The 25,563-nt window shown below is 38.8% G+C and overlaps 1 protein-coding gene across 1 annotated transcript in view; it reads right to left on the bottom strand.

Annotated features, from left to right (window-relative positions):
• PALMD (palmdelphin) overlaps positions 1-18,287 on the bottom strand; it is a 47,256-nt gene extending 28,969 nt beyond the window's left edge. Inside the window, exon 1 of the mRNA XM_010409181.4 lies at positions 18,016-18,287. Within this exon, the coding sequence (XP_010407483.3) occupies positions 18,016-18,059 (44 nt within the window). The 5' untranslated portion in view covers positions 18,060-18,287. The remainder of the gene's footprint in view (positions 1-18,015) is intronic.
• Positions 18,288-25,563: the final 7,276 nt, after the last annotated feature.

Raw genomic sequence — 25,563 nt, 5'->3', positions numbered from 1 at the left:
AATTACTCAGTGAACTTTGTTGAAGTATATTGATTATTTTTTAATCAGTTAACCATGTTTTGTGTAGCCTTCTTCATGTTCCCAGAGTTGTCAATTCTTAGTCTCATGTATTTTATGAACCTCTGGATGTGGGAGGCTTTCTAAAACACTCTGTTGTGTCTCATTTAAAAATCACACTTCAATGAATAGTTTAAGTGTAATTACTGTGGTGATATCAAATGGGAGATTCGTAGTAGAATGTGTTCAGGTGCCCAGATAAATGGTAGGACTGTGTTCATTTTGTGGTGGTTTGGTGGGGGGGCTGGAGGGGGAGTCAGTTTGTTGGGGTTTTGTTTGTTTGTTTGTTTGTTTTAACGTAAACTGAAAAAAACCCACAAAGAATCTGAAATACTCAGGATCGGTGTCTTAAACATGTGGAATGCATTGCTTGCAACCTAGCATTTTCCAACTGCTGCAGATATGTGCTTCTAAGAATAGGGCAGTTTTAAATCCTACCCAGCCAACTGTGTGGAGAATTTTTAGCAGGGCTCTGAGAACCAGCTTTAGTTATTCCATCATTTGGTTATGTTTTATTAAGTGAAAACAAACACCCCATAACCAGGACCAAATCCTGGGGAAAATAACAAACCCCAAACAGGTACTGTGCTGTCCATAGTAAGGAAATGACCCCTCACATTCTTCTGATTCTTATTTTCTGATGCTCTTGGGGAACACAAAGAGAACAGTCATGGTGTTTCGGTCTAAGAGACCTCAGTAAGATGGCAGAGCAAAGTTAGGGCCTTGCAGACATATTTTTGTGAACACTTCGTGCCAGGTGTACCAGTGCCACTGTACCAAGTACTGCTGGTGAAAGCCTTAAAAGTACAGATAATTTGTTCTAGAAGATGAGTTGAAGTAGGAATTCTTTCTGAGAGAACTCTTTCTGCAGCTGGAGCTGGGGAGGGTGTGGTGTAGAAGAGGCAGGGACAAGACTGGAGGTGGTGAAGCCATTCAGCAGCCTGTGTGGGTTACGTCAGCTGGTTCCCTTCTCCTGAGGCATGGGCAGAGCTCTCACGCTGCTCCTTTGAGAAGCTGCCTAACCAGTCTGTGCCTGTAGCACTGGAGCTCAGACTTTCTGCAAGACGAGATGAGCGTTATCTGATAGCTCCCAGCAGAGCAAAGAGGAATTACTGCCTTCTTCTCCCACACTTCCAGCCACATTTCCCTGTCACTTCCCTTCATCTGATTAATCTGCGAAGCAATTATATTTGCTAATCTGTCAGGAAAGTAATTAAAAAGAAAACTTGGAAACAAACCTAAACCCCTAAATCCATGAATATCCACTGTGTCAGTGAGCTGAATAGGATCAATAGGAGATGACAGGAACAGTAGCATTGGGGAATAAGAACTCTAATTCTGATGGGGAGACAAGCAGCAAGAGGAGAAAGATATAGGAAATGTGACTTCTGGCAGCAGAGAGATGAAATCAGCCACCTTGCAGGCCTCAGGCTTACCTTAACTGGGTGGTCCAGGGACCATGAGAGACCTCATGTTGACATGTGTGATAAGCATGTATGCTTAGCTATTTATCTGAAGCTTGAAACTGCTGTGAAAACATGATGACTTCAGACTCTGGCAATCCTTCCTGTGCTTCCAGATATTCAGTATCCTCCGCTGTGGGTGGGCAAAAAATATCCCACATACAATTTGTTTTGCGTAAGCCTTCCCAAGTATTAATGGAAAAAAAGCCAAATATGATAAGATTGTACAAAACTTTATTGTTAGCAGAGGTGATAAGATTGTTTATGTCAGATGATGCGTGTTGCAAATACAGGCCTAGTTTCCTCAGTGAAGACCTGTTGTTTTTTGCTGAGGAGTTTGTTATTTGGAAGCAGCGGCTGAGGAAAAATCTCTCAGCTTGTCAGTCACTCAGACTGTTAATATCAGCTGTCCCCTGCTCGTTCCCAGTGCCAGGGAGGTCATCTCAATAACACAGGGCTCTGGCCGGCTGATGGCAGCTGTGTGAGTGCCAAGCGATGCAGCTCAAGCAGCTGAACCTGAGGAGTCATCCGGATGCCTGTGACAATATGTCACCAACTCATATTTTTCAACAGATCCAAATATTTCACTACTGCTTCTCACAGCACTGTGTATTTACTTAACCCTTTACCTTTGAGTGGTGATTATTAACTAGGAGCAAAAAGCTTGGTATAATACAGTTTCCTTATCTTTCTTGTAAGATTTGTCTTGATTGTCAGGATTTCAGACCTGGTTTTTCATAGCTACATTTTCTCATCAGAAGGATATTATTGTCCTTATTTTCACCTGAATCTGAAGTGGATCCTCTTAGTCCTACCATTTGCTTGGTATTCACTTACGGTGAAATTTCATGAGAAGTTTGAACCCATATACTGGCTCTGTGGTGCTGACAGGAGGCATCCTGCTTCTGTCTATATATCCCATATTTCCACAGTTAACGTGGTTGTCTACTCATTGAATCTGCTAACTTGGCTGGCTGAGAACTAACCAAGCTAAAAGGTGGATATTGCTGTGCTGATGAGTCAGATCATTGCCCAGGGAAGCCTGATGAGTGCCAATATGTGGTAAAGAGAGAGCATAGAAGGTGAAACTGTGGCTACTGGAAAATGCAAAGGAAAAGGAAAGAGGAGGGACAAGTAGGAAGAAAGGGAAAACAGTGGTAAGCTGTTAGATAAACTGTTAAATGTAAATTTACCTTTACAGACTATTTAACAGAGTGTGTGGAAACTTCCTGTTTTTCCTTCTCTTCCCCCCTGGAGGCTAAATAGGCCTCTGAAACACTTTGGCAGATCAAAGGTTAATATTTTATTACCATTCATGATTGCAAAGAACAATCTGCTTGTGTGAATGAATATTTGGGGGAATACAAAAGCTCTTTTCTAGTCATATCTTCTTAAGATGTGAATAGGCTCTTTACCCAGTGACTTAAGGAAAGCCAAGCTAATCTGCACTTGATGGTACTGCTTCATTAGATATAATTTCTGAAGAGGGTCTTTGCAAATTTCTCTACAGCCTGGCAAGTAAGATCTGTAGTTGGTTCAGAGGTTCATTATGGTCTTTATAGGTTTCTCACTGTCCAAATGTTCTTGGAGAGTGATGGCCTGCAAAGGCTGGAGTTAAATACTATTTTAATAATCTATTTTAACAAAATCTTTGAAAATTTGGAAATGCCATTGTGTATAGCCTATAGGCGAAATGACTGTTTGAAAAGGGTTTGATGCACTGTGTCAATCTGGAAAAGGGGCTTGTTAGGTAATTTCTCATTTGACCGAGTATTGTAATAGCTTGCTGCTAAATGGATCTAGCTGTATTGTCAGACATACAGCTGATGCAGCTAGAAGACAGTAAGAAACCTGTTCTTGGGGTTTGAATTAGAAATTTAATCCACATTTCTTGCTTATAGTCACACTGAATTGGACACAATTAATGTTGGTGTTTGAAAGAAAAATCAGGAACACTCCAACCACTCTAGTTAACACCTATCATCCTCTAATTTTGTTGGTCTGTTCTCTTATTTTGGCTAATGCAGCTCAGGATTGTAAGTAAGAGTTGTCATTTTGTCATGACTGCCCAGTGCTCGTATGACAAGTTTTATATTCTCAGTATCCAGTGGACTGTCATTAATGGGAGAAGAACCAAAACATGAGTAGCAGGCACAGCAGTCTGTCCTTTCAGTGAAGGAACACCATATATCAGTGTAAGTAGTATCAATATCTACACTTCAAAAACCAGTAGAAGTTAATAATGAATTTATTTATATGTGTATATTTTTTTCTGCTGAGATTCAGGAACATTCTTGATGCAAATACCCTTTCTCCAACTGTATGAAGTAATTGGTATGTTCATATGAATACTTGATTCTCTTAGGAGACAGCCACTTATATTAGCATTGCTTGGAATTTATACCATAAATCTGAGTAACTGTTGCAGTGGTTTGCTGTTAGTTTGCTTGATGCTGTAGCTCAGAAATGGAAGAGCTAAAGCTAGATGGATCAAAAACTTTAACACCAATTTAGACCTCCAGCTGGCAGAGGGAGGCACTTTGGAGGACCCTAATGATCTGTCTGAAGGAAATGGGACCCTAAACACAGTTGAGGGGTCTTATCTCTCCTTAGTTCTAAGAAATGTTCTACATCAGTGTCATATTATTCTGAAATGATTCATTTTACCAGCTTAAGTGCATGGAATGTATTTCATGATTGTCACAGTTTCACTTCATATGTGTCTTATTTAGAGTACTTAAGCCTTTTAAACAAATAGGCATATTTCTTATACACTCTTTTAGACTGTCATTAATTTCATGATTCTGTAAATATTTCAATAAAATACAGGCCATGATTTCAAGTTTTAATTTTGAATCCTTGTTGTATCATGGTTGGTTAAAAAAAATAAAATGAATTTGCATTTTTTAAGAGTATCCCTCTACCACCATAAATTGAACAACTTCTGCAAATGAGAGATCTCTTGGGAGATAGCAGTTCTTGGCAAAAGCAGTAAAGAATTTTTAGTAACCATTTGATTTCAGGGAACTTTGGGAACAAGTTCCTGTTACTGGGAGATCTGATCACTGGCTTTCTGCAGCTAACTGGAACAATTCCATAATATGTGCATGAGTTCTCAAGAAGAAAACTACAGACTAGAAAGGGAGACATTTCTACAGGTTATGACCACAACTCCTATCTATGATTAAGTTAGCTTCTCTACATTCAGGTAGTGACTCAGGGACTTGACCTGAAAAATTATGTTGGGGGTTCACAGAGCTGTGTGAGTGTCCTATACTGGCACTAATGGGGTTTTCCAGAGCTGATCTAACACTGATCTCTGTGCTGCCATATGCAAATTAGCAATTAGAATTGACAATGCTGGTGGTGGAATGGATCTCTTTGATGGCTCCCATTAGGGGCTTCAAAGTAACTCTTCTTCCAAGTCCTTATTCCTTTGACTGCAACCTTTTTTCTTAATTGCCTTACTATTATGATATCTTCAGCAGAACTGACTGCAATACCTCATGTCCTGGCTTGTACTTTCTCCAAACTGATAACACCTGCTTTCCAAAAAAACCTTGTGAGAGCCCCTTCCACCTCCTCCTCCTACTTCAGCTAGACATTACCCTAATCCTCAGTCTTTCTCCTATCCTATATTAATCCCATAAACCCTGGGCAAATCTGCCTACCTCTGTCAGTATTTGCTGAAGAAGGTCCAGGGTGACAGCTCCCGGTGTGCACCGTCTGCACTGACCGGCTGCTGAAAACTGACCACCGCTTGAATCTCCCCATTTAATTGTCCCTAACAAGCAGTTATGAAATCCACTGAGCAGCTTTAAGTGCTCATAAGACATTCAGAAAATGTTCCTTACATACTGGTCCTTTTGGTTTTGTTGTGTATAATGCTTGTAGTATAGGACTGTCTTTGAGTTAGTGAAATTTAAATGCCAGTTGTGAAAACAACATGAATAATACAAGAAGCGGTATCTAGGTCACACTTCGAAAGATCATAAGCATGACTCAAGCAAGTGGGATTCTATTATGGTTACATAGAGATTTCAATCAGAAAAACATCCTGACTGTTGATTCTTCTTGTTTCTCTTGCAGAAAATTCTCTAATTAACCTTTTCTTGAATGTACTGATTCACTTGTGATTTTCTAATTCCTGGAGGTAAAAGCTATCTGCAGTAGAGCTTGTCAAAAACATTTGGTATAAAAGGCTAGAAGCTGACACAAATCCTCCTGTGCTAAAATAACATCTTGGAATTCTTTTTCTGTTCCATTTTCCCTCCCTTTTTAATGCTATTTCCATCCTGTCAATGAATTCTAAAATAGTTAGATTCTACAATCTATTTTCCTACATTATCATTTTAGTTGTATTTTTTAAATCTAGTTTTGACTTTAATTTCCTTAGTTTTCCTGAATATTTGAGTTTTTAGCCAACAAACTTTTGCCTGATTTACAGGAACAATCCTAGCTAATGAGAACAATGACTGATCTCTTTAATTTACAGTTTACCTCTATTATCTAGATACCCTCAGTTTCAGAAATGAAGGTGGGATAGGAATTAGTTTAATGCTTTGGTTTGTACAACTTTGATTATTTAATTATTTTGTCACTTAATCATTCAAAATAATTGGATCCTCCTGAGCAATGAAAAGATTTACAACCATTTACGAACCAGGTGCTCTCTCTTTCCATGTGTATGTGGGATGATTAATAAAGTTTCAGATCTGTCATGCATTCCAGAACTATAGGCTAAATTAGTAGTATGTCTGGGTTAATTTCAGCACTTCAGAAGTTTACAGGGAGTCTCTGATGGCATCTGCCTCCAATCTACTTAATTACAAAACAGTTAGATTGCTAAATAAGGCTTTTGGGCTTTTCCTTTCAAACTCTGGTTCACAAAGCTCATATCAATAACAAAGCCTTATGTAGGAATAGCTGAAGATTTCTATTTTCCTTTGGACTTCTTCATGAAGGGTCTTCCTCAGCAGTGTTTCATATTTTTTCACTGACAATAATGCCTGCACATGGCAAATAGACCTTTGCTGTGGTCCTCTGCAATTCAGAAATGACAAACTGCTCTGTATGTGCTTTGTAATTGTAAGAAAGTGAATCTTATTTCTTTTTGTTAAGGCTCACATGTGTAAAAATGTTATCAAAAGCAGGGCTGTGTGTTTAGGAAGGATGTAATTCCTGAGATTAAGGCATGCTCTGTCACCTCAAGGTTCCAAGGAGAACTTGGGAGTCATACTGAATCACCAGATGAATATTAGCTCTGAGAGCAAGCCTGTAACTAGAAAGGCTAATATTGTGAAGAGTTTGAAAGTTCCTCTGATTTGGGAATGAGTGCAACTGTTGAATAAATTGTCCAATTTTGCTGGAAATATTTCAAGAGGGATACTGAAATCTGACTGGAATGTTATGAGAAGAATAATAGAAGACTTTAATGGAAAATATGTTTTGCAAAATGAGTATAACTCATTAAATAGAAAGTTAATTGGTTCTTCAGGAAGACACAGTTTCTTACTGGCAGAAATTTGGCAGTAAAAGGCAAAATGATAACAAAATTCAGTGACTGGGTGTGTTGAAAGTTGAAATTACTGCATGTGAGGAGAGATTTTTAAGAGGGACAATAATTCCAGGGCAGTGACAAAAGCAAAATGATGAAACCTATGACAAAACCTGAGAAATTTCTTAGCATGCTCAGGAAAGTGACTGATTAGATGATACAAAAATGGCCTTATCAAGGGCAATTTAAAAAGGTTTCCTACTGATATTTTTTCAATTTCCTTTTGACTTTTCACATTTCCTGAAGAAATTCTTAAAAATTTTAACACTTCAGAGTTTACTATTTATCCTGGGTAGAAGGTTATTTGGCTTTCAGTATTATAATATCATCTACAGCCCTACTGTACCAGTTACAGAACATATTTACAAGACACGTGACAGTTGCTGAATCCACTTTGTACATTTTAAGCAGTACGCTTTTATAACCCAGAACCAGTGATTTTGAAATAGGGACTGAATTTGCCATTCTTTTTGGTGCCATGAATCAAGAAATGTGAGTATAAAGATGGTGTCCTTTCACTGTTTTTTCATGAGCCAAGACGAATTGTGAATGAATCTGTGTAAGTCAGGAAAATCAGCCCTGCTTCTCTGTGTATTTCCTGCTTCCCATCTGACAGATGGGGAGAATGGCACTTTCCTAGCTCCCAGAAAAGTGTGCCATTGCTGAATATGGACTCTTCCTTGCACAGCAATTTAGATGATGTTTGAATTTGGAATGTACCTAAAATGATAGTTGGTCATTTGATAAAATAAATGTTGGGAAAAAAAATCACTTTGAACAGCCTTTTGATTTATAGATGTCCATGCAAAATAACAATTGCAACCAACCACGGTAATAAAGAAATACTGCTAAAACTGTGCTACCAAAATTCAGGCCAGCCCAGCCCAGAAGAGAATGCAAGCAGCTGCTTGATTTTTGTTGACAACACTGGAACTCATAAGCAAGTGCTCACCATGAAGTATAAGCTGCCTGTGTTTCAAAGCGTGTCTCTGTTCTAATTTATTTCTGTTGCAATAGGCCTCTGTGAATTATTGGTCTCCAGAACTTTATCTTTTAACAAATTATTTTGGATGGCATGGACCCAGCAGCAGGCTAATGTACTAGAGTCATAATTAGCAAATGTGCTTTGCCCTTGAACAGTCTCCTATGCTAACCATTTTACGCCATTACCATCCTTTTTCAGGAGTAGCTGTCCTTGCCAAAAGCAGCCTGGCCCTGTCGATTTGCCAAGGGGAGGTCCTGTCATGTGATTTAGTCCCTCTCAGAAAAGGTCTCTGTGTGTGGCTTGGCTGCCTTCTCAGTTCATTGCATGCTGACACTGAGTGTAGCAGGCTGACTATCTTCACAGAGGGCTATAGTTCAGCTGATCTTAGAGGTATTTTCCAACCCTTAATGATTCTATGATCCCATCTTACTGCCCTTTCTAAATCAGCAACCAGACTGACGTCATGCATCAACAGATGATGGTACTTGGTTTGGTGATGAGGCATGCATATTACTAAGAAGTGTATCTAGGAATGTAAAATCCATAAATACAGATATTCTTCTTACATGTGTATCTCTATAAATAACTGCTCCTTCACTCAGAGATCTGACCACTGGCAGAGTGCGGTCTGTGCAGTCTTTTACCACCAGTGTTGCATATTGTGGTCCAGTCGTACTGGGTGTTTACAAACATTTGGGCAGGCAGTGGTGCCAGTGGTGAGCTCATAAACTAAGAAAGTGAAAGGGGTCTTCATAAAAGTCTTGGCTTTGAATCTGTGATACCTTGTGTGTGCTACCTTTTTTGATGATGTTAGAGACCTTATCAATACTAGGTGAAGTGTGCTGCTAGAAAACATGTTTAATATACTTTAAATAACATAACATCATTCAAAGTTTACTGTAACCAAAGCTCATGTGAAACTAGATGGAATTACTTAGCCTTCTACTCCCTTAACTTTAGCTGTAACTAGATAACTCCTTTTCTAGCTCACCCGTCTGTGTTTATTCTAGACAATAGCCTGGTTTGGGGTGTTCATGGTGTTTTTTCCTAACAGTACCTTCCAGTCTGGGATAGATGCAGAACATTTCGCTACCTGAAAGGTTACAAAATTTAATGGGAAGGGTAGAACATAGTGTGTCATGGTTCCAAACACACAAAATATGATAAACTGATGTTTCTGATGAATGATCATTGATAGTGGGACATTTCTCTGGGCTGTAGTACTCACAATGAGCAAGATGAGGGGAAAATTAACCCCCGAAAGACCAGAAAAAGAAAAAATTAGGAAAGCATACAGGAAGTCCACTACTTGCTTTTGATTAATTTGGTTTAATTTTATTTTTGGTACAATTTCATGTCAATGACTAACTCTGAGATGTACCTTAACACCTCTGGAAACATTCAAATAGATCATGCTTGAACTTCTGGGAGAAATCTAATTATAATAGAACACATAAACCAGGAAAGAGATCATGAGGTTCAGAGATCATGATGAACACTAGGAAAAAAGTTAACTGATACACGAGAAAGTAAGTTGCTGAAGAAGCAGTTTTGTGATCTATAGTTTGGCCTTTTGTCTAGCCTTCATCAGGTATATAATAACAAAGCTTGAAAGCTCTTTGATCAGCAGTTCAGCTCCCACACTGGGAATGAGGCAGGGCTTGCTCAGCTGATACCTCATTCTGACAAAGAAATTGAGTTACAGGAGGGACATAGATCAGGAGTTGGTGTGGCATCAGTAAAAACAGTAGTAAACTTCTACCAACCAACCACTGTTTGCAGGAGAAGTAAGAGCATGGGAAGGTTAACCAACAACACATCTAGTATTACGTGTTCAGCTGCAGCGAAGGAAGCACTTTCAAAAAAGGAAACACAGAAACTGGCGTTCCTCCTGGGATGAACCTGTAAGGCTTGTAGAGCTTGGCTGTCTGTGGTGGGTGGGGAGATTCTAGACATGTTCCATCAGACCCTGGCATCTTCACTGCCTATGAAAGAGGGCTGTGTTTTGTTCTGACAGGTAAATATGAGATGACACAGTAGCTGTGTGGAAACAACACAGTGACACAATCATCAGATGCATGAAACTCACTGAGAGCAGAAAGACACTGCTTGAGATGGGATCTAATGTAAGAGAGGGTTGTTCTCTTTTGAAGTCCTGGTGTGATAATGGTTCTTTCTGAGGATACCAGCAATCCCCTTTGCTTTCTATACTGGATTAAACTAATGTTGCCAAGGGAGTGTCTGTAGGTGCTTTACACCATGACTGTGAGACATGTGGGTACCAGCACACACTTCATAGTGACTGATTGTGATCCTTCCATCCTGCAGCATGGGGAAATTGTTATTAACAACTCAATGTGTCTAGGACTTTAATATATGGAACCTGAAATTTATGGAACCCCATTTTATAGAGCCTGACCCTCTGTGTCTGTTCACCAGTTCACATCTAGTCTAAGTCCCCTAAAACTGATGTGAAACCTTCAAGTTTCTGTCAGCAATGCACAGAATCAGGTCTGAGCAGCTTCGGGGACTGTCAAGCAGCATGAGGTTCCAAAGAGCTTTTGTCCTCTGTGGTGCAGCACAAAGTTTGCTCCTGGGGTTTGGGGTGGGGGGGAGTAGTTTAATTATTTGTAGAGATCAAATTTATTAAAGCAGGTTCTGGCTGTGCAATGCAATTTCTTTATAGCATCCATTGAGATATTGCAAGCTTGGGCTGATGGAGGGGCCAGCCAGAGGGTTTAGCACCTCATCTGCGCTGAGGTAGTTAGCCAAAGGAATATTACTCTTGTGGTGCTCAAAATTGCCTGGAAAGCTAGAAGTCATTTTCAGCGGCATGCTTAAGGTAGGTAGGTTTTGGCTCATTCATAGACCCCTGGGGGTAGTTTTCTAAAACAATGTTTCTTGTGAGTGTCTTTGTAAAGATGCATGCAAATACAAATACAATCTTTACTCCCCTAGCATTGACTTTGTGAGGAACATTATCATTGTCTGTTATTTTGAGAGATGTTGTAGAGTTGTGCTGGGAGTAATAACGTGATTTAGCCTCTACTTGGAAGCCCTTGAAAAGCTCCATGTACATGGGAATTAATCTCTTCTTACGGCAGTTCTTACTTCAAGAAGGTAATTTCTGTGTACTCTGAACATCTTGAAAAGGAAGTGTTTATTTTGAAAAAAAGTTCTTGAACTTCAAGCAAAAATTCCGCTCAGGGAATGGACTCTCTCCATCTTTATGCTCAGTTTTGCATGGATCACAATGCAAATGCCGAAACAGTGGTCATCTATTACTAGTTTAAGCATCTCTGAATTCTAATTCTTACGTAGAGTAATATGTTGATAGACAGAGTTTAGTGATGTTTCACTGTGCAAAGCAATGTCTTGAAATACAAGGATTCATTAGAAAAAAGTCTCATCTTGTTGTTAGGAATTTGCTGACTCTCTTTGGACTCAATTGAGCAGTCCCAGGGCATGGTAATCTCTTCAATGCAGGAGCTAAGAAGGTAAAGAGCACCTAGAAATTAAGCATTTGTAGTTCAAAACATATAATTACAAATTCTGTCTGGGCAGATTCAAGTTCATGCTTGTTGCCTGGAGATAGAGAATATGGGAAATGGCAGCTAAGTATTAAGTCTATAGAGGACTGTATTTGCCCCCTGTCCAAATACAAAACAAACTGCATTGATGTGCTTCAGTACATTGAATTACTCTGCAGCACAATTGGGAATTTCTGCCAAAAAGCTCTTTTTGAACATAAATCTTTGATTTCTAGCAGCAGCAGCATTGAAAAATGACAGTCAAGACACACATCACTCTGGGTATTTTTCAGTCAGCTGGGAGCTCTACACTTGCTGTATGAGGGGGAAAGGGCATAAGATTACCCCGGCATTTCCTGAGCCTTTTGGGTTTCATTTTTGGCTAGTCAGACATTCCAAAAAAACCAGGGCCAAATTCATTCTTTGGGTATCTTTGCAGTCAGAGGAGTTTTAACTGTACTAAGTCCCAATCTTCTGAGTATAAAGGCTGTGCTGAATCTCACAAGAGAATCCCCCTTTGAGAGCTTATCTCTAATGGTTGCAGAATTTAGTGTGGCTTTTCATTATTCATGATGAGTCATGCTGCTGCCTGTTCAAAAGCTGCATTTGCAAAGAAGTGGTTTTGCCTTTTCTCAGTTTTCAGTGAAACATGCAAAAAATCTCATGAAACAATTAAGAATCATGCCTAGGCCCATCAGTATGCTGTGGGAAAATGAGGAGATGGGTCAGCTAGGGTAAAAGGCGTTTCTGTGACAATGTTTTGTTTCTGCCATTGCATTTAAAGGTCTCTTAATGCCCAAAAGACTTCATAGAGCTCCTTTTACTATTAGATTGCTGTCTCTTTACCTCATCCTCTCTGCTGTGTGTAAAAAGTCATGGTAGCCTGGCGTCTTTGCAATCTTTCACCTCAGTTGCGGTCAAGGTCACTAGAAGGGAAAAATATTTTCTCCTTTCCCCTAACTCTTAATGTAGGGACTTATTTTATCTGTATCTTAAGCTGATACAAAAATTAGTGGAACTTGTTTGCATAAATGTTTGTATGATCCCACTAGGAAGAGCATAACCCATGCTCAGATTTTTTTCCACTAGCTGCTTTATACTCCTTGTGATGGCTTTTCTCTTGGAGGGTTGCATTTTCTGTACCTGATAATCCCCATGGTAGTTTTCCCCAATACCCCACCTTTAGCACCACACTATAATGATTTCAACAGAACTGACTCACATCACTTGAACCTAGAGCAAGTTGCAAATACTTGGCAATAAATTCCAGTTTATGTAGCAGAAAAATACTTGCCTTCAAGTACTTGCTTTTGGGCAGCCATCATGGTGAAACTAACTGATGGACAAGCCCAGGCTTGGAGAAAAATGTTTGTTAATTTTCCTACTTTATTCTCTCTCATGTAACATCTGCTGTATTTTCCAGTTTACTGTTTTTTCAGCTAGCACTGCCAATATTAGCTGTTTCCAGATGAATGGAAACTTTCTTCTGAATGAAGCAAGTTGCAATGCCATCTATTTGAAAATGGAAAACATCTGTAATCTTTACATACAAAGAAATGAGATCTTACCATAAATATAGAAACAAAGCACTGTTTGTGCCCAGACCTCAAATACATCTTTGAAATAGCTGTGAGCTGGAAAAATGTTTGATAATGTGAAGGAAGACGAGTGCTCTAAACATCTCATTATGAAATGCAAAACGTTATTATTTCATTTTGCTTTTGAGCTCTTTATTCCCACAGGATGGCCTTTTAAAAAAGGAAATGTGGCAAACAGGAAAAGAAGGCATTTAAGTATAAGCACAACTGTAGCCTGAATTGTCGGCTTGGTCTTATCACATTCTAGATAGAGGAATTGAAGGTGAATGGATTCACACCCAAATTCCATTGTAGTCATCAGCAGAAACTTTAGAACTGGGCTCAGGGGCTATGTACAGCTGTTAAAGTACAAGGATCTCTGAGCCTTTGGCCTGATATACTTCTAGATGGTTGATCCTGTTCTATAACTGGAAGTGGGTCAGGTATTATGGGTGCAACCACAGTGACAGAGATGTCTGCAACCTATTTAAGAGAAGGCTTCTTTAATTTTTCTGACAGATTCAGGAGCCTACAAATCTGGCCTTTTGTGTTCTCTAGGCAGCATTTTCAGACCTCCCAAAAAAATCACAGCTACTGTGTTTATTCCTTTTCTGCAATTTGCAGCCAGAGATACACAGTATTTTGTTCAGCATAGAAAATGCTTCTTTCTTGGGTTATTTCTCAGATTTACCTAGTGTATGGAATAACTGTATAGTTAAGGCAGTTTTGCACATTCAAAAATAGAACTGCACAAATGAAGTTACAAGTAAATGGACATGTAAAAAATATTCCAACTTTCCATAACAAGCTTTAGACACACCAGATTTCATTTCATTGTTAAATACTAAGATATTGTGATCTCCCTGTCTTAAAATCAGATTAGAAAATGGAAATGGATTATTAACTGAATGGTAATTCTGTTTACATATATATATTACAAAGGGACCCATGCTTTTCTGTAGCTTTCATGTGGTGTTTTGTTGGAAAAGAGCTAGTGAAAATGCCAGTAAAAAGTCCTATTTTATATAAGTTTATTTGCATATACATATAGACCATGTAATTGCTAGAAATGGTTGCTTTGTGGGAATAGTGTGTGACAAGTCATCCAGGACTTGATGTCTGGACCCCAGCAGACATTTTGAGAAGTCGAAGCACTTCAGTAGTTTCAATGTGTTTGTTTTCTTAAGAACATTCATTGGCAAGTCTGTCAAGTGTTTGCTGTGTCAATGATCTCTCCAAAGTCTTTCTTATACAAGCTAATTGCCTGAAAATTGCTTTGGTATGCTCATTTCAGGGACTATATTATAGACTGAAAGTAAGTACAGTGTTATAAAGTAAACCCAGAAAAATTTCACCTCCTCTTCCATAATTTCATTTATTCACAGGTCTATGTTGACTATTTCAATCAATGTCTGGCTCATCCAAAGTAGAAAATTACATATGAATTTGAGAATTAAACTCTCAGCATAGCACCACTGAGTTAATTTATACCTCAATGATTCCATAATGAAATATTTTTAACCCGTTTGCACTGCTTGACACACTTTAAATGTTAGACTGATATTATTACCACCTACTAAGCATGAGTCCTTCCCATGCTGGGAATATTCCTTATCAAATCTGGGTAATCTTTCTGTTGAAATCTCTCTCAGGCAACAGATGGAGTGGGAGTCTCCCTAGCTAATGGCTAATAGGTAAGAACTGCTCACTGGCAGCTTCCCTTTCATACTCACTGCCTACCATCAGCTTCCAGGAAACTTGGCTCTTGGAACCTCTTTAAGAATCAGTATGGACAAAGGTACTTCAAGGTGTGCAGGAATTAAAAGGAATAGGAGAAGTGTGTTGGCTTTAGCATAAGCAAAGGAATACTTTCTAAAATGATAACAAGTGAAGGTTAGGTGCTACATGTAGAAAGCTATAGGTAGGAAAAAACCCTATAGCCACACCTTTGTAGTGTTTGATAGGAGTCACATTGTCCTTAGGCATGTATAGAAATGGGTAGTACTGGAGAACCTGACCCTGTATTTCCATTGCAGATTGTGAATTCCCACTGGAATTTCAAAACTTGAAGTGTCTTTAAATAAATAGAAGCATCTCTCATGTTCTGTGAGTACCAGTTTACTCTGATTCAAATGCTTCCACGAAGTTACTCTGTTTTGTTACAGAAAATACCACCTGGAAACAGCTGGAAAGGTGTTGAGCTATGATTACCACTGCTGAGTCCTGCTCCGTAGCGCTGCTGGAAATTGTGTGCACTGGTAGACCGCAGTCGAACTGGCTGTTACTGCTGTCACTCTGAGTCAGCACAGACTTCCCCTCAACACCCAGCCTTCCTACCCTCCCTTGAGCCCTTTTACCTTCAGACTTTCATGGCAAGACCTATTATGCCTTTTCTTTCCTGCTTCCAAGCAGTTGGATTAGTGAAATCCTACAGGTTCCTGTGTGCAGATAAACTTTGCTATCAGTTGCAGAGCTGGTTGTGACTGATTTGTACAAGTCACAGGTTGAAGGTGACACGGACAGTGCCAGGCAATCGCAGGGCTGCTGTTTGCCCTCTGCCTTTTGCTCTGTACAGCCACGTTCTGTCACTTCTGATACAGTCCCACCAGGTTTTTTTATAAAAAACATTTTTCTGATGCTAACTAGAAAAGGAATGGCACTAGACCACTAGTGAAAATCTGGAAAACTTTTATATTTGTTTAGGTCATGGATTTCTGAGAGGAATTTACCATGATATTTAGTCAACAGAAGCACACAAATACTGAGACAACTTAATGATGTCCTTTCCTCAGGAAAAAAAGGCTATAGAAATCAATGGCCATTTGTTGGACTGAAGCTGCCAGAATTTGATTTCAGCATTCTCTGTGCCTGAGGTTGGATGTGTTGTTATTTTTAAAATAAGTGATATTTTTAAAACCATAGTCAATAAAAATCTTCACTATGTTAACCTGCATCTGCTTAATACCTCTTACAGGAAGTTAGCAGAGCAATCCTTTGTTGATGTAGGTATCCTGAGATTAAACTAATTTCATGGCAATATTTTTTAGAAGTTTGTGGAAGAGTGTCATTCTACCAATTCCATGTGCAAGCTTCACCGTAAAAGTAGGGTAGATTTCGGAGTTCAACAAAGTGTCCTAGAATTCATACCACATTAATCAGCTTTGATTTTCCTTTCTCATCTTTGTGTTCTTTCATGTAGTGTGTTTGGATGCCTTGTGTAAGCATTGATACTTCTATTGTGATGTGCATGGTGTGTTGATTGACACTGGAACTGAGATTCTACATTCCTAGGTAATCCACATGAGAACACTTTAATTTAATTTGTAACTTAGCATATTAAGGAAAAAACACAGTATTTTATGTTATGACTTAAATGAAATAATGAACACCAACAGGTAGAGTGAAAGCATGTAAGAAACTTGGTAGTTTCTAAACCAGTTCCCAATTCATCTGCATATTTTCCTAATACAGACAAATATCTCTACCAAAACAGATCCAAAACAATGAATGTCCAAGGCTATAATTTACCACAAGCAGGAAAAAATCACTGTGGTTAATTTTCTTCTCTGAGACTTAAATCCGAAATGAATATTCTGTGTATCACTATTAAAGCAGAGTGTGACAGAAGGGTAAACAGGGTAAATGTCTTCTTCATGCAAAAGAAGAGCTCTGTCTGTGCAGGCATCTATAGATAGGTCAGGGCTAGGGAGGGGAGGGGCAAAATACAACAGAGAAAATTGAGATTGTCCTTTTATTTCAATCTGAGGATATAATTTAGAGAGGCAAGAAGGAGAAGATTTAAATTACCTTTTTTCAGCAACTTAAAGTGAAGGTTAAGGTGCTAGAGTGTTTGGAAGGTGAAATAACCAATTTTGAGAGTGAGAAAAGCTGAGCAGGAATTGTAATTTATGGAGGTTAGGACTTAGAAGTTAGGTCAGACAAAATCTTCATGAGAATGTGACTTCTGATAATGGAATCATCCCATAAAACAGCAGGAAACTCAGTGTGGGGGATGTTTAAGGCAATCTATTGCTGGATATAGCTCTGAGGAATATGCACAGAGCAAAGAAGTAGTATTTGTTTATACATTTATTGTACATATATATCTGTTACTTGGTGAAGGCTCTCCTCACAGTGCTTTTTAATGCTTTTCCTGATCATACAGAATGTTTAAACTACAACTGGCTAATTAGACTTGCATATGAAAATAAATTATTCTAGTTCTGACAGTGAAAAAGTCTGGTTTAAATTAAGGCCAAACCACAGGGTCTGTGTATCCATGTAAATTGGGATTATTGCTATGCATTGCTGCTTTGCTGATGGCCAAATCAGCACAGCGACCACCATATTTTTATGTATTCAAAGTCACTCTCTAATACTATTTATTGTCACAGAAGCAGGTTTACAAAGTTTAGATTAAATCCAACTACTTTGCAATAACCCTGTCTTCTTCCTTCTCCATCTGTCTTTTTGTCCTCTCTTACCATTTCCTCCTTGTCTCTCAAGAATATCTGTAGTCACAGGCACACATACATTTTGAAATTTGTGTAGCTCTGCCTTTGAAATAGATACTCATCCATTGTGAGCTGGCACAAAGGCATTGAAATTATAGTGCATTCATACAAGTAGTTCTCTGTCCTTTTCTCCCACATCTGAAAGCACAAGAACTCCTACTCCAGATCCACATCATAACTGTAGATGTATAAACTAGGAAATTTTTTTTTAGTAAGTAAGAAAAGCAGAATGAAGAGCAGGATCAAAATACTATGTAATGGCAGATTTTGATAGACACATTTCTTAAGAGCAGTATGCAGCCTAAAAAGTTTTTAAGAAATTGTGACCTTACCTTTTTTGTTGTTGATGTTCAGAAACCAAAGTGTGAGACTGCATTTTGATGTCACATTTATCACCACCACTTAGCAATTGACAACAAGGTAGAGGACTGGAAGCAGCAGTCCGAGATTTTAAATCCTGTTTGATGCTATGTTATTGTGCTTTCTTCGTGCACATATCTATCCAGGTGAAGTCTTTTTTGGGGGCTAAGATAAACAGATGGAAACAGATATTTTAGAAATGTCCATGGTGAGCTAAGGAATACTTGCTAAAGGCTTTTCCTCTGATAAATCAGTTATCATTGAAGGGACCTAGTTGTGTTGTACGTCAGTTATAATCTAGTAAATTTTTAACCTGCTAACTCAGAGACCTGGGGCTGTGTGATTTATAAGTGGGTGTAGCCCTCACTTTGGCATTTATTGTGGCCCTTTGTTCTGGACATATCCTAACTAAATTAGCGGGGAGGTAAAGACTGTGATTTACTGTAATTTCTAAACAGATAAAAATGCTGGGCAGGTGCTAAAGGTTGTTTTTTAAAAAAAATTATAAACTTTCATATGATGAACTGTTTTAAATGAAACTGTGTCTTGACAGTACTCAGGAAAAATCACAGCAAATGCATTCTAAAATGGAACTTCTGTGATTAAGAATGCTAAATTTTCTTAGAGATACCATGACAATGCTATATTGGATATGTAATCAATACATATTTTATTTCATGCAAAACTGCTTTGAAAGCAATAATTTCATGGCACCTGTTGGATTTTCCTGTGTCAAGTTTCATGACACATCGATTTATCCATTTAGTTGTGTGTGAAGAATGAAAGGAAACATGGCTCTGTTTCTGACAGGATGCCCTCTCAGCCTCAGACTCCGCAGGATTCAACATACACTTCCATAACAGCAAATGTCTCCATCAAATCTGCAGGGGATTTAGCCAAAGGAATATTCATTTTGAACTACTCAAGATGTATATGAGACAAATTGAATAATCTGGAAAAGCTGCTTCCCTAAACAGATATGTCAGGAACATAGAGCTGAGGAAGCAGGGAGATTGTGAACAGGTCAGAAATGTGAGGGGCCATAGCCCTTTGCAGTAGAGTTTTCAGGGACTGGCAAATCTCTTAACTACAACAGAAAGGCATGATCTTTTTAATTATTTCCATTTTGGCGATGTGGGATGTCTCTGCCATGTGGAAATATTCAAAGGCCAGCTGGGATATCGTTACATGTTTTGTAATATCAGTAAAAGTAGGTTGGCACAGGCTTTGGTTAGCACAGAGCATCAGCTGTGTGGCAATCTGTGACCAAGTCCACACAACTTGGCTGATCCAAGCTGTATTCTGCCAGCAGAGTACCCCATTTCCCAGAGGTAACTCCTGATGGCTGAGGTTACCAGCTAGAAAGAAGGTCTGTTCCTTGCTGATGGGGAGAGCTACAGGCTTTTGAGGCTCGCTAGTCAGAGGCCTGGCCTCCTACCAGCAGAGACTGAAGGCTGGTGAACTCTGTCATGGTACCACCTCCTGGCTTTCCTTCTTGACTTCTTCTCATCTTTTGGGTAGGTAAACATAAAAGAACTGGAAAATACAGTTTTGTAGGTGTCCTTTCTTCACTTGGCCTGGTAGAATTCCTACAAATCCTTTTCTTCTCCTGTGTTTCCCAAATTATTTTTTCTTCAGGAAAAGATAAGAAAAATACGTTAAATACTAGTAAGGAAATAATTTTAAAGGAGATTAAAAGGCTAATCTTTAACTGCACTGAGTATCAACTCCTTTATTCAAGATTTGCGTCTTTAGGTTGCATAGGAACCCAAATGCTGTAATTTTTCAAATATTTTCTTTAGAAAGAGTTCTTTGCTTTGAAGTCCTGCCGGCCTGTCAGCAGTGCGTGTGTTTGCAGTGCGGGCAGTGTTGCTGCAGTCGCTGCCAGCCCCGTCCTGCCCGGCTCCCTGGGCTCTAGCGCGGCCGGCTCTCCCTCTGGCGGCCGCTGCCGCTTCCAGCATTACATCTTATTTTGGAATATTTCTCTCTGGAATTGTTTTTTTAATGATCTCTAAAAATACACACATGGAACTATTTTTTTCTTACAAGCCTATCAGCCTTTTTAAAAGGGGCTCAGAAGTTAAAGAACGATATAATTATATAATTTTTATGCATCCTTTATATAAATATTTTTAATAAAGACTTACTGCGTGCCATGTTCAAGTGTTACAAAGGTTTAATTCTGGTCTACTGTGAATGGTTTGGTCAAATTTGAGTAAAACAATGCCTGAATGATGACATTAAAACCAGAATGAGAATTTAATGAACTTGCACAAATATTGAGAAAAGACTGGACAAAGAGGAAATAGAACTGTCAGGTTTTGGTAAGAAAATTTACCTTCATAACGTAATTTTTTGGTGTTTATTCATGAAAGAAATGCCTGAGCCTATGTGATGCATAAAGCAGAATCATGCAGTCAGTGCTGTACAATCAAAACTATGCACACATGTACATTAAGGACCACTGACCACTTTGGCTTTACGTTATACTGAGACTTTTGTCTTGATATAGTAGTGTCTGTCGCTTGACATTAATATTATTTGCTGGACTACAGGAATTTCGTTTGTCTGAAGAGGTAATTTTTGTTCCCAGAACTGCTACACAGTATTATAGATGTCATGATAATTTCTTGATTACTTTCTTTTGACTCTTGCTACTACTGAATTTTAACCCAAAACCACTTCAAAGCAAAAGAACACCTTTTCCTTCTCTGTTATGGTATCATCTTTTTTACTGTTGCTCAGTTTAACTAGAACACAAAAGCAACTGAACAGCTCAGGGCAGCTCTTTTATGCTTCATTATTTTTTGTTCTACTGGCCAGGTCTGAGAGGCAGCAACAAAGTGTGTGATGTCTCAACTTTATACGTAATTCTCATGTAGTGCCACCTAAATCAGTTAAGAGCTGCACATATTTAGACTTTCTTAAAATTGGGTAAAAATATTGCAATGTTGAAATGCAAGTTCACAGCTTGACTTGAAGTCTCTAAAGATTTGCAAATATTAAGAACTGAGAAACTGCAGTGGATAAAAATTGTGTTTCATTTGGCACCGGATCACCATTGACATTAGTATCTTTGAAATTCCTTAATTAAGAAGGAAATTCTTAAGTGTGTTGTAAACATTTCCAGACAAATATATACAAATTGCTATTGTCTTCTAGCCTCTCACAGAGTGCTGAGAATAGATTGTTTTGGAGTTTTGTTACTATATTTAATTTCTGTCTGAATAAAAAGAATTTTATTTCCATTGAGGCATGTCAAAATACCTTTGGTTAATTCTGTGTGATTAGATAAACTGAGAGTGTCAAAGGTCTTAAGCCTGTAAAAAATGCTGATCTTTTTTCTGTCACTTGAATGTCACTGGAGAAACATGCAAGACACTAGAGGAGACACTGCGCAGTGCTTTGCTCTGTGGATTATGCTGCATAGATGATCTCATTTGATTGAAATGTAAAAGCAATTTTTACTCTTAAAGGGAGTAGAATTACCTTAAATTGCCTCCTTCCATTATCTTTGATTTTTAAAAAAATTGCTTGCCTATCTGTCTTTTACGTAGCATCACTTCACTTTGGAAGATGCATCCTGATTCCACTTTTCAGGGATGCATCCCTGGGCATAGTACAAAGTATTTTTTTTTTCCTCTGCATATTGTGCTGTTAGGATGTCATACAGAAGAATTTATAGTGTGTCTAGATTCGTAGTATAGTTCAGATCAGGAATGTGCTTCTGAAGCTAATCTGCTTGTTCCTGGTAAATGTGCTTTCATTCATATCATGGAGCAGTGCTGGGGTGCTCTATTGGATGTCTTTCAGATTAAACTGAAAGGACAATGTTTTCCAAGAGCATTTTCAGTGCTCACTGACTGCATTCAGTCCCTAGTGGGACCAGATCTGGGTTTTTTTTGAGATAAACCCTAAAGAAATATTCATGGTAGCAGGTCATCAGCACCAACTGTCTCATTGCACAGTTCTGTTTCTAGTGAACTCCAGTCTTTGCTGATGTGTACATGGCCTCTGGGTTCTTGTTATGGTTCCTTTTAGCAGACGTGGGCTCTGGCTCTTTGGCCTTGAAAGTACTTGTGGAATGTCTCTTAACAATTACTCTTCTGTGGGGCAACACACCCAATTGCACTTTCTCTGTATTAGGAGGGAAGGAAATCAATTCTTTGCCAGAGCCCAGACTGAGATTTTACTGTATACATGTCAGATAGTTCAGTGCTGAGGTTGTGCTTTGCTTAAACTGGACAAGCTGGAATCAGCTGGTTTTGGGTTCAAATTATCCCCAGAATCAGAGTATTCCCCAGGTACTCTCTAGAGCTTAAGTTCAGGCTTGCCCCATCTACAAAAGTAGGGGAGACGAAAGAGACACAAAGGGAGGTTTGCCCGATAGCAACAGGCAAGTGACAAAATAGATCATCCTCTCTTTACGTCACATAAATAACCAGGTCTGGAGTCTTCTGGCAGATTTTCATGTCCATATTCTTTCTTGACTTTCCAAAAACATTCTCCAAAAGAGAAGTGATAGAGGCTGGTCTTCAGATACCGTGTTTCTTCACGTAGTATGTTTTTGATAAAGCTTGACTGTAGCGAGACTAAAAGAAAAGTGTATTTCATTAATGAACTCATGCAGTCCTAATGGAATACTTCTGGACTGACAGGGACTTAATGGCAGGGCAGTGTAGCAAATTTCTGGATTTTAATGAGATAAACAAAATAGCTGCTTTTAGATGATACTATTAATAGGTTGAACTTGGTTAAATTAGAACAGGAGCAGTTTGCAGACTGAGGTAGGTATACTGTGGAAAACACTAAGTTCAACACCAGTGACATAGCAAAGATTTTTAGGTGTAAATCATAGCCACACATTAGGAAATTGAATTGTTAATGCTTCCTCAAGTCTGGTTTTGGTGTGAGTATTTTGTTTGTTTGTTGGTTGGTTGGTTGTTTTTTGTTCAGTCCAGTCTGTCTACCCTGTGTGCTGTCTGTGTCCCCCTCCTGCCTCCCCACCTTCTCCATCCCTTTTTTTCCCTGCTCTGTAGCAGTTCTCTGTAGATTGCAATGAAGTCTGGAACAGAAAGTGCATAAAAGTCAAATCTGAATAGATTGAGATCAAATATCCTCATTAAATGGGAATACTTACAGGACAGTTCAGAGAAGTTTTGAGTTGATCCTGGTTTTCTGAATTTTATCATGATTTAGTGACTGTAGTTTTAAACTATGGTTGAAGCTAGCATTCATTAATGTATCAGACGTCGATGTATCTGTAGCACCTAAGAAAAGGAAGTGATAAGAAAATGATCCTCCTTAATATTTGAGGCAATTATTCTATAGAATTAGGATAATCTGTGGTAAAAGTACTCTCCACTTACAAGTTCAGTCCAAGCAAAGGGCTTGAACTGAGCTCACAAAATACTTGATGTGCATTTCAGATATGAAGCACACTAGTAACTTTTGTTTCTCACTGGAGCTCTGAAGTGGGAAATAAGCTTCACAGAGATGCTATAGTAGCAGTGTGTTATTAACTCCTCTTTGCAATTGAATGAAGCCTTGAAGAACTGGGAATAAAACCGAGCTGTCTTAATGAAACAACACTTAAAAAATTGTATTATTTACCAATCTAATAGTTGCTTCAAACTTTTGCTTTGTTAACTGGAAAGCATTAAAAGCTCGAAGCCACGGTGAAGGACATCATAAACAAAAGTATTAATGAAATGTGCTGACCTCCAGATATATGTTCCCATATATAAATACACAGGCTCTTTAATTTCAGGGCTCTTTAATTGACAGCTATTAAATATTGTGGTTATATTGGCTGAGTTAGCAGCCTCAGCTGCTGGTTGGCATTCAATATTGCCAATGTTTTTCTCTCTCAGCTATAAAAATGGGGGTGGGGGGAGGAAGAGAGCCTTAATCCAGTTTTTACTAGTGGGAAGGTGCTTAAGATGCAAATGAAAAACTCTCCTATCCCCTCTTTCAATATGTACAGCAAGTGTATTCAGCCTGTCCTCACCTTCCTCCTGTAAAAAGAAATTTATTTTCTGAGACTGAGCTGTGCAGATTTCTGTGCTTCTCAGTGGTTGTGCTATGATATAAAGATCATAGATCTCATTCCCCTGTAAGGACACCTCTTTCTTTCTGCAGCAGAAACTCATTAATTTTAATATACACCAGTGAAGCAGCTGAGTGGGCTTTGAGGTCTCCTTCATAGCAGCATGTTCTGTTGCTTCTGCACCACTGAGTTCATTATTGTTTTATTAATAAAGCAAGGAGGAATACAGTGTGTACAGTCTTAATGCTGCCTCACTCAGATTTCACAGGGCATCAGCACTCTTCAGAAACACAGACTGCTTGAAAATTGAAATGAAGCATTCTTTGTTTTGTTTAATCCCTGAGTGAGGAACACAGGGCACATATTTCTACATGGTTTGCTTCTTTATTTTCTTCTTACTCTACAGCTACACAAGTCAAGGCTAGGAAAACTGGTTGTGTAAGAAATAAATACAATGCTATATAGGGCCAATATAGAGTTTGTCTGCATTTCTTCTACCAGCAACTGTATGAAATGTTTTTCCTCAAGCCTCCAGTATTTAACTGTGCTGACATGAGTACTTTTAGATGTACATATTTACCTTCTGTGTTGCTTCATTAGGATTGATACTTCTTTTAAACCTTGGGAGCCCAGTTCCATTTCTGCCAGTTCCCAAGTGGATCTGAAAGTCTCAGCCCAGTTCTGCCAGGATGCATAAGGAGACATTCATCTAGTACTTAGAGCAGTGAAGATTTTTAAGGGAGGCATGCAGTGGTCCTCAAGACCTGAATTGCTTCAGGTCCAATTCAGATTTGAATTCAGAATGGAGGTTTGATACAGCTGTCCAGCAACCTTGTCCCACTTCTGTTCTGTCATTACAAAAATAAATAGCTGATACAGAACCTGTAAATTCCAGCACACTGCCATTTGAAGTTAGTACTCAGGCAAAAAAAGTGGTTGCTTCTGCATATCCAAATATTAGGCATGTTTTTACTTTGTTCATTAAAGAAGTGTCTATTTAATTTCAGTTTTGACTCTGTAGATTTTCTCAGGATTTGGATGTGGAAATTAAAACCACGCAGCCATTTTTCATGTTTCTAAGACCAAGTTTCCTGGCTTCTTTTCTCTTTTTAGGTTCATCTCCTCTTACAGTCCCTATGTAAATATGCCCTTTTTTTCTGGTTTGCCCCAGGATTTGTTCATTCTAATTTATAGGCCTCAAAGTCTCCTTTGTATGCAGTAATTCCCATACCCTGCAAAATGTGCATCATAAGCTCCAGCAGAGCCTTATTTAACCTGCCTCTCCTGTTTCAGGGAAAAGAATGAAGGAAAACATATTGGAATGTCTCCCCATGCTGCTGTCTCCCTGTGGTGATTGATTAGTATCCTGTCAAGAACTGCATGCCTTGATTGATGTGTGCTGTGACAGAGGGATGTGCTGTGCTTGCTTGTTTGCAGTTCATGTACGACAGAAATGTTCTGTGTAGCATCC

The sequence above is a fragment of the Corvus cornix genome, chromosome 8 (genome assembly GCF_000738735.6).
Source record: "Corvus cornix cornix isolate S_Up_H32 chromosome 8, ASM73873v5, whole genome shotgun sequence".
NCBI lineage: Eukaryota > Metazoa > Chordata > Aves > Passeriformes > Corvidae > Corvus > Corvus cornix.
Note: the sequence above shows the minus strand (reverse complement) of the source record. Positions and strands in the feature narration are given on the sequence as shown.